General features: G+C 54.7%; 2 protein-coding genes across 2 annotated transcripts in view; both read left to right on the top strand.

Moving 5' to 3' along the window:
- Positions 1-163: 163 nt before the first annotated feature.
- Positions 164-7704, top strand: LOC121865990 (extensin-like). The gene is made up of 2 exons (XM_042365567.1): positions 164-438; positions 5460-7704. Exons 1-2 carry the CDS (start codon positions 164-166, stop codon positions 7702-7704), a joined length of 2520 nt encoding a protein of 839 aa, XP_042221501.1.
- Positions 7705-10926: 3222 nt separating this feature from the next.
- Positions 10927-14939, top strand: part of LOC121865980 (amidophosphoribosyltransferase-like) — a 45992-nt gene continuing 41979 nt past the window's right edge. Inside the window, 1 exon segment of the mRNA XM_042365557.1 lies at positions 10927-10989. Coding sequence (XP_042221491.1) covers positions 10927-10989 — 63 coding nt within the window.

The raw sequence follows: 14939 nt of genomic DNA, 5'->3' as shown, positions 1-14939 counted from the left end.
GAAATTTTAATTTCATTATTAGTACAGGTGTGAAAACTATAGGTTGTTGGTCAGCTACCTAAAAGATGGAGTTGTCGAAACAATTAATGAATTTTGACGGGAACAGCAGACTCTGAGCCAGTTTAAGGGACATAATTGCATCTCATTCCCCAAGTCGTGAAGTATGGCGGCCAAATCGACCTCCCACGACCCAGAATATTGTTCTAGTAGCAACCCACATTTGAGCTGGGGGTCGAGCAGCCCCCTGGAAGGTCGCGCTGCATCCGGGGGGAGAGAACCTAAGGCGGCGACCTGGGGCAACCTGGAGGTGGAGACTGAGGGGGAGGAGCTGAGGGAGGCGTGTGGAGTGTTTGGCTGTGTGCTGGCTAAGGACATTTCTCCGAATTCCATCAGTGTCGCCCAAGTGATATACCTGGGTCTGGTGGCTCTCCAACACAGGTACTGTTTCACCAACGTAGGTATAGATATTGGTCCTTTAACATCGGTACAAACCACCAGCATAAGTACTGACCCTCCAACATTGGTACAAACCACCAGCATAAGTACTGACCCTCCAACATTGGTACAAACCACCAGCATAAGTACTGACCCTCCAACATTGGTACAAACCACCAGCATAAGTACTGACCCTCCAACATTGGTACAAACCACCAGCATAAGTACTGACCCTCCAACATTGGTACAAACCACCAGCATAAGTACTGACCCTCCAACATTGGTACAAACCACCAGCATAAGTACTGACCCTCCAACATTGGTACAAACCATCAGCAAAAGTACTGACTATTAACACAATTTCTAACTCCCTTAACTCAGGTTGTAACCCCCTAACTCGGATACTGAATTTTAAGATAAGGGATTGGATTGCCCTGAGGGGCTAGTTTATTGGGCACCCCCTTACATCCTGTGCAAGGTGAGGGACAGAAGCGTTTACAGTGCCCATCTGGGAGGCATGCTAAGTCCATGCTTGCCTTTATGACTCATGCATTAAGGGTGTAAAAGCCTGAAGGGTCATGGGTTTTGTCAGCAAGTTACATAAAGTGACAGAATGATGAGTGTGTGGGGGGAAGTTCCCGGTACATTTCATCTGTTTATGGCAAAGCGTGGCAGGTCCCTAATAATGTCAAGTGCCAAACCCTCCGACACCGGTGATGACCCTCCGACACCGGTATTGACCCTCCGACACCGGTGATGACCCTCCGACACCGGTGATGACCCTCCGACACCGGTATTGACCCTCCGACACCGGTATTGATCCTTCAACGCAACTTCTGTCCCCTCCCTAACGCAGTAGTGACCCTCCTAACGCAGCTACTGCCCCTCCCTAATGCAGCTACTGCCCCCTCCCTAACGCAGCTACGCCCCTCCCTAACGCACCTCCACTGCCCCTCCAACGCAGCTACTGCCCCTCCAACGCAGCTACTGCCCCCTCCACGCAGCTGGCCCTCCAACGCAGCTACTGCCCCCCACCCCAACGCAGCTACTGCCCCCACCCCAACCGCAGCTACTTCCCCACCACCCCAACGCAGCTACTGCCCCCACCCCAACGCAGCTACTGCCCCCACCCCAACGCAGCTACTGCCCCCACCCAACGCAGCTACTGCCCCCACCCCAACGCAGCGCTACTGCCCCCACCCCAACGCAGCTACTGCCCCCCACCCCAACGCAGCTACTGCCCCCCACCCCAACGCAGCTACTGCCCCACCCCAACGCAGCTATTGCCCCCACCCCAACCGCAGCTATTGCCCCCACCCCAACGCAGCTATTGCCCCCCACCCCACAACGCAGCTCATAGCCCCCACCACAACGCAGCTATTGCCCTCCTCCCCCACCGCAGCTATTGCCCTCCTCCCCACGCAGCTATTGCCCTCCTCCCACGCATATTGCCCTCCTCCCCCACGCACTATTGCCCTCCTCCCCACCATCCCTCCCCTCCCCACGCCATGCCTCCTCCCCACGCAGCTATTGCCCTCCTCCCCACGCAGCTATTGCCCTCCTCCCCCACGCAGCTATTGCCCTCCTCCCCCCACGCACTCTGCCTCCTCCCCCCCCACGCAGCTGCCCTCCTCCCCCCACGCAGCTATTGTTCCTCCCTCCCCCACGCAGCTGCCCTCCTCCCCCACGCAGCATATTGCCCTCCCCCCCACGCCGCTATTGGCTCCTCCCCACCCTCCCCACGCCGCTATTGCCCTCCTCCCCCCACGCCCTACTTTCCCTCCCTCCCCCCACGCCGCTATTGCCCCTCCCCCCACGCCCCCTGCTATTGCCTCCCCTCCCCCCACGCCGCTATTGCCCTCCTCCCCCCCACGCCGCCATTGCCCTCCTCCCCCCACGCCGCTATTGCCCTCCTCCCCCCCCACGCCGCCATTGCCCCTCCTCCTCCCCACGCCGCTATTGCCTCCCTCCCCCCACGCCGCTATTGCCCTTCTCCCCCACGCCGCTATTGCCCTCCCCCCACGCCGCCTTGCCCTCCTCCCCCCACGCCGCATGTCTCCTCCCCCACGCCGCATGCTCCCTCCCTCCCCCCCCACGCCGCTCATTGCCCTCCTCCCCCCCCACGCCGCTATTGCCCTCCTCCCCACGCCGCTATTGCCCCTCCCCCCCACGCCAAGCACCCTCCCTCCCCCCACGCTATTGCCTCCTCCCCCACGCCAGCATAGTTCTCCCTCCCCCCACGCCGCTATTGCCCTCCTCCCCCCCCACGCCGCTGCCCTCCTCCCCCCACGCCAAGCATGCCCTCCCCCACGCCAGCATATTCCCTCCCCCCCACGCCGCTATTGCCCTCCCTCCCCCCCACGCCGCTATTGCCCTCCTCCCCCCACGCCGCTTTCTCCTCCCCCCACGCCGCTATTGCCCTCCTCCCCCCACGCCGCTATTGCCCTCCCTCCCCACGCCGCATGCTCTCCTCCCCCCACGCTGCTATTGCCCTCCCCCACGCCGCTATTGCCCTCCTCCCCCCCACGCCGCTATTGCCCTCCTCCCCACGCCATGTTATTGCCTCCTCCCCCCACGCCGCTATTGCCCTCCTCCCCCCCCACGCTATTGCCCTCCCCCCACGCTATTGCCCTCCCTCCCCCACGCCGCTATTGCTCCCTCCCCCCCACGCTATTGCCCTCCTCCCCCCACGCCGCATTGCCCTCCCTCCCCCCACGCCGCTATTGCCCTCCTCCCCACGCCGCTATTGCCCTCCTCCCCACGCTGCTATTGCCCTCCCCCACGCCGCTATTGCCCCCTCCTCCTCCCCCCACGCCGCTATTGCCCTCCTCCCCACGCCGCTATTGCCCTCCTCCCCCACGCCGCTATTGCCCTCCTCCCCCACGCCGCATTGCCCTCTCCCCCACGCCGCTATTGCCCCTCCCTCCCCCACGCTATTGCCCTCCCCCCACGCCGCTATTGCCCTCCTCCCCCACGCCGCTATTGCCCTCCCCCCACGCCATATTGCCCTCCTCCCCCCCACGCCGCTATTGTCTCTCCTCCACGCCGCTATTGCCCTCCTCCCCACGCCACTATTGCTCTCCCCCACGCCGCTATTGCTCCTCCCCACGCCGCTATTGCCCTCCTCCCCACGCCGCTATTGCCCTCCTCCCCACGCCGCTATTGCTCCTCCTCCCCACGCCGCTATTGCCCTCCTCCCCACGCTGCCATATTGCTCCTCCCCCCCACGCCGCTATTGCCCTCCCTCCCCCACGCCGCATTGCCCTCCTCCCCCCACGCCGCTATTGCCCTCCCTCCCCCACGCCGCTATTGCCCTCCTCCCCCACGCCGCTATTGCCCCTCCTCCCCCACGCCGCTATTGCCCTCCTCCCCACGCTGCCCTCCTCCCCCCACGCCGCTATTGCCCTCTCCCCCACGCCGCTATTGCCTCCTCCCCCCACGCCGCTATTGCCCTCCCTCCCCCACGCCGCTATTGCCCTCCTCCCCCACGCCGCTATTGCCCTCCTCCCCACGCCGCTATTGCCCTCTCCCCCCACGCCGCTATTGCTCCCTCCCCCCCCCACGCCGCTATGTCCTCCCCACGCCGCATTGCCCTCCCCCACGCTGCCATTGCTCTCCCCCCCACGCCGCTATTGCCCTCCTCCCCCACGCCGCTATTGCCCTCCCTCCCCCACGCCGCTATTGCCCTCCCTCCCCCACACGTATTGCCCCTCCCTCCCCCCCCACGCCGCTATTGCCCTCCCCCCCACGCCGCTATTGCCCCTCCTCCCCCACGCCGCTATTGCCCTCCTCCCCCACGCCGCATCCTCCCCCCACGCCGCTATTGGTTCTCCCGCCGCTATTGCCCTCCTCCCCCACGCCACTATTGCCCTCCCTCCCCCACGCCGCTATTGTCCTCCTCCCCCCACGCCGCCATTGCCCTCCCTCCCCCCACGCCGCTATTGCCCTCCTCCCCCACGCCCTATTGCCCCTCCCTCCCCCACGCCGCTATTGCCCTCCCTCCCCCCACGCCGCTATTGCCCTCCCCCCACGCCAGTATTGCCCTCCTCCCCACGCCGCTATTGCCCTCCTCCCCCACGCCGCTATTGCCCTCCCCCCACGCTATTGCCCCCCCCCCACGCCGCCATGCCCTCCCCCCACGCCATTGCCCCCTCCTCCCCCACGCCATATTGCCCTCCCTCCCCCCCACGCCGCTATTGCCCTCCCCCCCACGCCGCTGTTCCCTCCCCCACGCCGCTATTGCCCTCCCCCACGCCGCCATTGCCCTCCTCCCCCCACGCCGCTATTGCTCCTCCCCACGCCGCTATTGCCCCTCCTCCCCACGCCGCTATTGCCCTCCTCCCCCCCCCACGCCGCATTGCCCTCCCTCCCCCCACGCTATTGCCCTCCCCCACGCCGCTATTGCCCCCTCCTCCCCCCACGCCGCTATTGCCCTCCCTCCCCACGCCGCCATTGCCCCTCCCCCACGCCGCTATTGCCCCTCCTCCCCCCACGCCGCCTATTGCCCTCCCCCCACGCCGCTATTGCCCTCCTCCCCCCCACGCCAGCATATTCTCCCTCCCCACGCCGCATAGTCCCTCCCCCCACGCCGCTATTGCCCTCCTCCCCCACGCCGCTATTGCCCCTCCTCCCCACGCCGCCATTGCCCTCCCCCCACGCCGCATTGCCCTCCCTCCCCCCCACGCCGCCATTGCCCTCCCCCCCACGCCGCTATTGCCCTCCCCCCACGCCGCTATTGCCCTCCTCCCCCCACGCCGCTATTGCCCTCCTCCCCCACGCGCATTGCCCCCCCCCCTCCCCCCCACGCCGCTATTGCCCCCTCTCCCCCCCACGCCGCCATTGGGTCCTCCTCCCCCACGCCATTGTTCTCCTCCCCCCACGCCGCCATTGCCTCCTCCCCCCACGCCCATTGCCCCTCCCTCCCCACGCCAGCATATTGCCCTCCCCACGCCGCTATTGCCCCTCCTCCCCCACGCAGCTATTGCCCTCCTCCCCCACGCAGCTACTGCCCCCCCCCCACGCAGCCACTGCCCCACGCAGCCACTGCTCCCCCACGCAGCCACTGCCCCCACGCAGCCACTGCCCCCCACGCGCAGCTACTGCCCCCCACGCACTGCCCCCCACGCAGCATTGCCCCCACGCAGCGCCATTCCCCACGCAGCTACTGCCCCCACGCAGCTACTGCCCCCTCACGCAGCTACTGCCCCTCCCCACGCAGCACTGCCCCCCACGCAGCCACTGCCCCCCCCACGCAGCTACTACCCCCAGCAGCTTGTCCCTCCCCCGCAGCTACTGTCCTCCCCACGCAGCCACTGCCCCCACGCAGCACTGTCCCTCCCCACGCAGCTACTGCCCCCCACGCAGCTACTGCCCTCCACGCAACTACTGCCCCCCACGCAACCACTGCCCCCACGCAGCTACTGCCCCCAACGCAGCCACTGCCCCCTACGCAGCTACTTCACCCCCGCAGCTACTGCCCCACCACGCAGCCACTGCCCCCAACGCAGCCACTGCCCCCCCACGCAGCTACTACCCCCGCAGCTACTGCTCCCCCACCACGCAGCTACTGCCCCCAACGCAGCCACTGCCCCCTACGCAGCTACTACCCCCGCAGCCACTGCCCCCAACGCAGCACTGCCCCTACGCACTACTACCCCCCGCAGCTACTGCCCCCCACCACGCAGCCACTGCCCCCCAACGCAGCCACTGCCCCTAGCACACCCCCGCAGCACTGCCCCCAACGCAGCCACTGCCCCCACGCAGCACTCACCCCCCGCAGCTACTGCCCCCACGCAGCTACTGCCCCCACGCAGCCACTGCCCCCCACGCAGCTACTGCCCCCCCACGCAGCTCTGCCTCCCCCACGCAGTCTATTGCCCCCACGCAGCTACTGCCCCACGCAGCCACTGCCCCCACGCAGCACTGCCCTCACGCAAATACTGCCCTCCCACGCAGCTACTGCCCCCCACGCAGCCACTGCCCCCACGCAGCATACCACCCGCAGCTTTGTCCCTCCCCGCAGCCACTGTCCTCCCACGCAGCTACTGCCCCCCCACGCAGCTACTGTCCCCTCCCCCACGCAGCCACTGCCCCCCACGCAGCTACTGCCCTCCACGCAACCACTGCCCCCACGCACCACTGCCCCCACGCAGCTACTGCCCCCAACGCAGCCACTGCCCCCTACGCAGCTACTACACCCCCGCAGCTACTGCCCCCACCACGCAGCCACTGCCCCCCAACGCAGCCACTGCCCCCACGCAGCACTACCCCCGCAGCTACTGCCCCCACCACGCAGCTACTGCCCCCCAACGCAGCCACTGCCCCCACGCAGCTACTACCCCTGCAGCTACTGCCCCCCACGCAGCCACGCCCCACGCAGCTACTACCCCCCGCAGCCATGCCCCCACCACGCAGCTACTGCCCCCAACGCAGCCACTGCCCCCACGCTACTACCCCCGCAGCTACTGCCCCCCAACGCAGCCACTGCCCCCTACGCCACCCCCGCAGCTACTGCCCCCCCACGCAGCCACTGCCCCCCACGCAGCTACTGCCCCCACGCAGCCACTGCCCCCACGCAGCTACTGCCCCCACGCAGCCGCCCCACGAGCTCCCCCACGCAGCCACTGCCCCACGCAGCTACTGCCCCCTCACGCAACACTGCCCTCCCACGCAGCTACTGCCCCCACGCAGCCACTGCCCCCACGCAGCTACACCCCGCAGCTTCTGTCCCTCCCCGCAGCCACTGTCCCTCCCCACGCAGCCACTGCCCCCCACGCAGCCACTGTCCCTCCCCCACGCAGCACTGCCCCCCACGCAGCTACTGCCCCTCCACGCAACTACTGCCCCCCACGCAACTACTGCCCCCACGCAGCCACTCCCCAACGCAGCCACTGCCCCCTACGCAGCTACTACCCCCGCAGCTACTGCTCCCCACCACGCAGCTACTGCCCCAACGCAGCCACTGCCCCCTACGCAGCTACTACCCCCGCAGCCACTGCCCCCACCACGCAGCTACTGCCCCCCAACGCAGCCACTGCCCCCCTACGCAGCTACTACCCCCGCAGCTACTGCCCCCAACGCCACTGCCCCTACGCAGCTACTACCCCCGCAGCTACTGCCCCCCACCACGCAGCTACTGCCCCCCACCACCCCCAACGCATCTTCTGGCCCCCAAACACAGGTGTTGACCCTCTACCACAGATACTGAACTTTCACCACACGTACTCGACGCCTCCACCACAGATACTGACCCTCCACCACAGATACTGACCCTCCACCACAGATACTGACCCTCCACCACAGATACTGACCATCCACCACAGATACTGACCATCCACCACAGATACTGACCCTCCACCACAGATACTGACCTCCACCACAGATACTGACCTCCACCACAGATACTGACGCCTCCACCACAGATACTGACCCCCTCCACCACAGATACTGACCTCCACCACAGATACTGACCTCCACCACAGATACTGACCTCCACCACAGATACTGACCCTCCACCACAGATACTGACCTCCACCACAGATACTGACCATCCACCACAGATACTGACCTCCACCAGATACTGATCCTCCACCACAGATACTGATCCTCCACCACAGATACTGACCACCACAGATACTGATCCTCCACCACAGATACTGACCTCCACCAGATACTGATCCTCCACCACAGATACTGACCCTCCACCACAGATACTGATCCTCCACCACAGATACTGACTCCACCAGATACACTGATCCTCCACCACAGATACTGACCCTCCACCAGATACTGATCCTCCACCACAGATACTGACCCTCCACCAGATACTGATCCTCCACCACAGATACTGACCCTCCACCACAGATACTGATCCTCCACCACAGATATTGACCCTCCGCCACAGATATTGACCCTCCACCACAGATACTGATCCTCCACCACAGATTTCTACCCTCCACCACAGATACTGACCCTCCACCAAAGATACTGACTCTCCATCCGGTAGCAACCTGTTTGTCGACACTGACCTCATTAAGGTCTGCTGGTCTGGGCTTTTAAGGATGTTGCTAACTCAAGTCTGAATTGTTGTGGCTACCCGGTGGTACTACTAAGGAGACCCTGGCTCGCCCTCTTGGAAGGAAGTGGTGAGCCAAACAGTTCATGACTTACGTCTAAATAAACAAGGTGTTCCATAAATGGCTTTCATAGATCAGGGGCTTTATTCCTAACACATTAATAGAGATACATGACTAAATTACCAAATTGTCAATTCTCAATAGTTTCGTAGTTTCATTACATGACAGGTTTGGTAAGAATGTGTTTAAACCTACATGGGGTGTAAATGAAACATCGACACTGTTGCTAGTGATTTTTATTAACAATAATAATGCCAAATGATTTGTACTGCTCAATGCAGGTTTCAGCTCGTCGCACAAGTCACTGACTGTCACACACGTTCAAACACCGCAAGGGTGTTGTGAATATGACTGTCCTGGTCACGGCGCCACAATTTATCACGATTTAAGACCGCTACAACATACACCTCGCTTTTTATAAGACCCCACTCGTAGAAATTAAGGGGATTTATGTCGGGTGACCCTGTAGGTATCATCACATTGCTACCAGACCAGTCATGTGCTGTAACTCTAAAACTATTGAGAATTTACAATTTGGTCATTGCAATTTATTTTAATTTATGTCTCAGGAATACACCCCCTGATTTATGAAAGGTGTTTAAAGGACACCCTGTATATGTGTGGATATTGTGTACAATTTTATATAATACTAAGGTTATATTACAACAGATACTGACCCTCCACCACAGATACTGGCCCTCCACCACAGATACTGGCCCTCCACCACAGATACTGACCCTCCACCACAGATACTGACCCTCCACCACAGATACTGATCCTCCACCACAGATACTGACCTCCACCACAGATACTTGACCCTCCACCACAGATACTGATCCTCCACTACAGATACTGACCCCCAACAGATACTGACCTCCACCACAGATACTGACACTCCACCACAGATACTGACCTCCACCACAGATACTGACCTCCACCACAGATACTGACCCCACCACAGATATTAACCTCCACCACAGATACTGATCTTCCACCACAGATACTGATCCTCCACCACAGATACTGATCCTCCACCACAGATACTGACCTCCACCACAGATACTGATCCTCCACCACAGATACTGACCTCCACCACAGATACTGACCCTCCACCACAGATACTGACCCTCCACCACAGATACTGACCTCCACCACAGATACTGACCCTCCACCACAGATACTGACTCCAACATCTTTACTGACTCAACAGGCTTTCTAACACAGGTATTAATTATATCATTTCTCCACTTACTAGCCATTCAGTCGGTTGGTTTGTACTTTGTTTCCCTGTTATGGCCATTATTGTCCAGTGTTAGTACAGGAGCACAGCGGACTACACGGAGGAAACGTTCTATGCCGTGGAGGTCAACACTGGATATCACCCTTCTTAGGTCTGTCCCTGGCCACAACCCAACCCAACCCACCGCAACGCAACCCAACCCAACCCAACCCAACCCAACCCAACCCACCCAACCCAAACCCCATCCCAACCCAACCCCACCCAACCCAACCCCACCCCACCCCACCCCACCCCACCCAACCCAACCCAACCCAACCCAACCCAACCCAACCCAACCCAACCCAACCCAACCCAACCTCATCCCAACCCAACCCCACCCAACCCAACCCCACCAACCCCACCCCCACCCAACCCAACCCCACCCCACCCAACCCAACGCAACCCAACCCAACCCAACCTCATCCCAACCCAACCTCATCCCAACCCAACCTCATCCCAACCCCACCCAACCCAACCTCATCCCAACCCAACCAGCAGTGATAGATACTCGCTCTGCTACATTACCAATAACACCCCTGAAAAAGTATACCCGGTTTGCCCAGTGTGTATAGTGGTCGTAGGCAGTGCTGTACGGTACTATACAAATTGGTGACAGGAGAAAAAGTCAGGGGGAAAATGTCGCAGGAAAGTCACATTTTTCGTTAGGAAAAAAGTCACACCTGGACTGACACCTCCAACACATGTATTACCCTACAACACATGTACTGATACCTACAACACATGTATTTATACCTCCAACACAAGGACTGACACCTCCAACACAGGGACTGACACCTCCAACACAGTACTGGCACCATCATTTCAGATTTCATATTTATTCTCTTTATTATTCTTCAGCAACAGGGTCTGCCATTAGACAGCACATTATTCTTCCAATATCTTCCTAGGGCGTAGTACCTCCCTGTTTGGTAGCTGCCTACTGCCTGTGTTGTTACCAGCAGAAATACAGGACTTGTGGCCATATACAATGTTGATATACACAGGCATACCTTTATTTTAGGTTAAAATAAATTACTGTTCAAGTATCACTGTGTGTATTTACTTGCTGGGTGCAAAATGATACAAAGACCTAACTCCAACATGGAAGTTTTCATCACTGCTCATTTCATGTCTGAAAATGTAAGTTTCATCACTGATGTCTATATTTAATGTTGTAGGACTAGGACGACCAATGGCCAGGTGATGGGCTTGAGATGATCAGATGACAGATGTAATTTAACTTGCTCCATATCTGGATGGCGGAGTTCTTGATAACACTCTACAATCATAAATATTCACTCTGGTAAATATCTTTCATTTGCCTCGATGAACCCTGGAAGTAGTTGTCCAACCTTCCGCTGATCGCTCTGTAAATAAAGAATATTAGATAATTAATTGTGCTGTACTGTGAACACAGTAATACTATTTTGAATGTACTATAAATATTACTAACATTAACTAATTCAATAGATATTAGCTCTCCCTACTACAAATTTCATAGTATAAACGCTCCAAACAATATTGGTATTACACTATTTTGGTTTTTATCAGAACTTTAAGATTCTAACTATGGGATTAAGTACTTTAAACAATAAGACAAGTTATCTCTACGGGATTTCTGTCGCAAAACATTTTTCGATTGCATAAGTAAATACAGGTCACAAACAGGTTGTACCTCTCTAGTCTGGCATTCTGTGGTCTGGAAACTCCCGTGGACCGGAACGATTTTAGTTTGCCCATGGAGAAAATTAATTTGAGTCTGGTACTTTCGATGTTTGGCTAAATTTTGTCTTATTTACCCTACTATTTTGGCGAATTACTACCTGTAGTAAAGCATCCTAATAAACAACGAAAATAACACAGATAAAATTAAATAAAAACTACAAACAACACAGAAAAGTTCTTATGCTCTACAGCTTCAGCTAGAGTTGAACATACGTCATCCGAGTAAAAACACACACAACAACATTGGCTGTCCTTATGTTTTCAACTTTACCACCTCTGGTGTATAAAAATTAATTAAATAAAAAGACATTCAGTAATAAACAATAATGAATCTTTTGTACATAAGAGAAATGACACTGTTTACACGATTTGTGCACGTCTGAATGTTGTCGGCTCAAACCCGCCGTAAATTTGAGTTTCCACGCCAAAATTTTAATTGGCGAATGTTTTTTGTGTCCAAATAAAAAACGTTGAATTAAAATTCCAAAATTTGAGAACCTACTGTACAACATTTAACCCTTCAATATGTCTTCAAAGAGACCACTAAACAGTGAAAGGGCGTTCCAAGAGTAAGCACATGTCACTATCTATCCAGAAAATTTCCATTGTTCGAAATTTTATGGTCCGGCACTGGTCAGGTCCCGAGGTTTTGACTAGAGAGGTGCAACCTGTATTAACTTAGGGTATGACGAAGTTAAAGGTTCGCTTAACATACATCGTAAGGGGTAGTAACTCAAAACTAGTTTTTTGATAGAAATGAAGGTTTAAATCGTTCATAACACATCGCAAACCACCAGAAGAAAAAACATAGTCTGCATGTCTAAGAACAGGGATGACCAAAACTTAAAATTTACCCAATATAGCCTTTGTCGAATCTAAGCATCAAAATACTTATGGTAGTTAAAGCAAAATTTTACCCATTAATTAATATAAATGATGTACAGTACTGTATATCCCAGTGGGTCATTAGTGAATCATCAAAACAATAACAGCACCATGTTGTTAGTATGTTTACCTAGCATCAGGCATCAGACAATGTCATTACAGTGGTCCCTCATTTAACGAACACAATTCCTCAGAAGGTCGTTCGTTAACCAAACCATTGTTTCAATGGGATTTTGGGTAATTGTTCCAGCTCACCGAAAATTACATACAAAGAAAAAAAATGCAGTAAAGTACACTTACTTTGAGGTGTGTATAGAAGGCCCTGGTTGATGATGATGGGAATTAGAAGTGGGGGTGGAGGAGAAGATATGAAGTGGGGGTGGAAGAGAAATCACCCCATGCTTCATGCCTTCATTTCACCCATATAATTTTAAGTTTACTCGGTGTAATTCAAGATTATTTTCTTTAAATCAACACTGCATTATATATTGTCAATATGTAAAATAAATTTCAGAATGACCAATAATTGTACTGTAAAAATGTAAAATTAGTTTATGTTCAAGAGAGTCTCAATCAAGATGTTACCTCTACTGACCAGAGATACAAACTGACGCCTGTTTGGTGAGTTGAGTGGCTGTTTGGTCCACTAAAAACTAGTTTCCTGTACTTCAATTATGTTAAATAATTGTTAAAATGACGAAAAAATTTAATATAAAACTTGGAAATTATTGAATAGTACAACCTTCTTGATATTTACTCAAATGGGAACGAATTTAAGCCCTAGAACCGATTACTGTATTGGCTGGTGAGCAAGCGAAAACATGTTGACATTATTTCGTTTTTTCGTTAACCGAATTGAATATTCTTATGGAAGTAATTCGTTAACTGAAATTTCGTTAACCGAGGCGTTCGTTAACGAGGACCACTGTACTTATAAATTGACTCCATTCCATCTAGTACTGATATACCTGTACTGTACTTTGTAAATGCACTGAAAAAAAGATAGAAAAGAAAGTCTACGAGGTAAGAGTACATGACAGCTGAGCTGGTGTGAACATGGGAGTATTTTATGTCCATAAGAATTGAGGAAACTGCAGGGGGCCTATTGGCCCGTACTGGGCAGTCCCATTTACACCCAAGTCCTATCGCTCATATATCCATCCAACCGATGTTTGAAGCAGTTCTTCATGGCACATTTCTTCACTAACGAAATTTCCATGACTTAGACCATATATAAAACACCCTTAAAACTTATCTGAACGTGGCATTTGGGGTCCAGAAGCCACCTTTGTACTACCTCTGACTGCAGCTGTGAGTTTAATAGAGAGCGTCGTCTGCAGGGTAGGTGGTGACGTCACTGCAAATGGCTGCCCTGTTTCTTGAGAAATAAACTTATCTCTACTATTATAGCAGGGCTTTAAACTTTTATTACAAATTATATATACCGTATCACTCTACGAATGTGGCAGAGTGTCATGGATTTACAGGTAATAAACCGATTACCAAAAAACTCCCTCTCTCTCTTCCAGTTTGTCCAATATTAAATTCATAAGTCAAATGTATGTTATTTTATCAAAAAATAATTAATATTCGTGAGATTATCTTACAAATATGAATACTTTTCCCAAGGATTTAAATAAGAATGCAAATACATGGATTTCTAATAGTAATGTACTGTATTCGAATACAAATACCCTGAACTGCTGCACAGTATTGTTACGACCATCCTTTCACCGCCTACCCAGCTTCCACCACTGGTTACCAGCGGCCAGGTTGTATGTACAGAAGCAATAGATATCTCACAAGTGTAATCGACATTCTCCCGGCTGTCCCGCCAATTCCTATTGTTCGATGATTGGTATCATTGTACTGTAGAGATAAACAACAGGCAGGTAGATTTCCACCAGGTCACAGAAACACACTTGTGCACTGTAGTCTGCTTTAAGTCACTAATTCTTCACAATACTGTTCGCAGGGTAATGTCTTCACAGCTGATTTTTTCACTTTGAATATATAGTCAGCACACTACCAGTGTACAATTTCTTAGCTTCTCACTTTATATTGATCACAACAAATTCCACAATACTTGCACAACAATTATCTTCAGTTGTCCTACTAGGCTGGTACTTGACATTCCAAGCAGAAACGATTGACTGATCCCACTAGGCAGCTTGCTGCCGCTTTTATAGCTCATCAGATGCCTCTCGAACATCCTAGCACCACCCAGAAACGCCGGTGGTTCTAGAATGTTCTACTCTGACCAAGGCTTACAGTAACAAGTAAATCATAAAAAAAATGATGCAATACATTCAAGAATATTCTTACAGAAGTAATACAGTACATCAATATATACACGAAAATCTCCCTAAACTTGCCAAAGTAACTGCTGCTTGGGACAGAAAATAATCTTAAACACCTAGTTTCAAACACTATACACTCTAAACCCCGACTTACGACGGGTTAGGGACCCAACCAGGTCT

Source organism: Homarus americanus, unplaced genomic scaffold (genome assembly GCF_018991925.1).
Source record: "Homarus americanus isolate GMGI-L3 unplaced genomic scaffold, GMGI_Hamer_2.0 scaffold32583, whole genome shotgun sequence".
Taxonomy (NCBI): Eukaryota; Metazoa; Arthropoda; class Malacostraca; order Decapoda; family Nephropidae; genus Homarus; species Homarus americanus.
The sequence above is the reverse complement of the archived record's forward strand: the minus strand, read 5'-3'. Positions and strand labels throughout refer to the sequence as shown.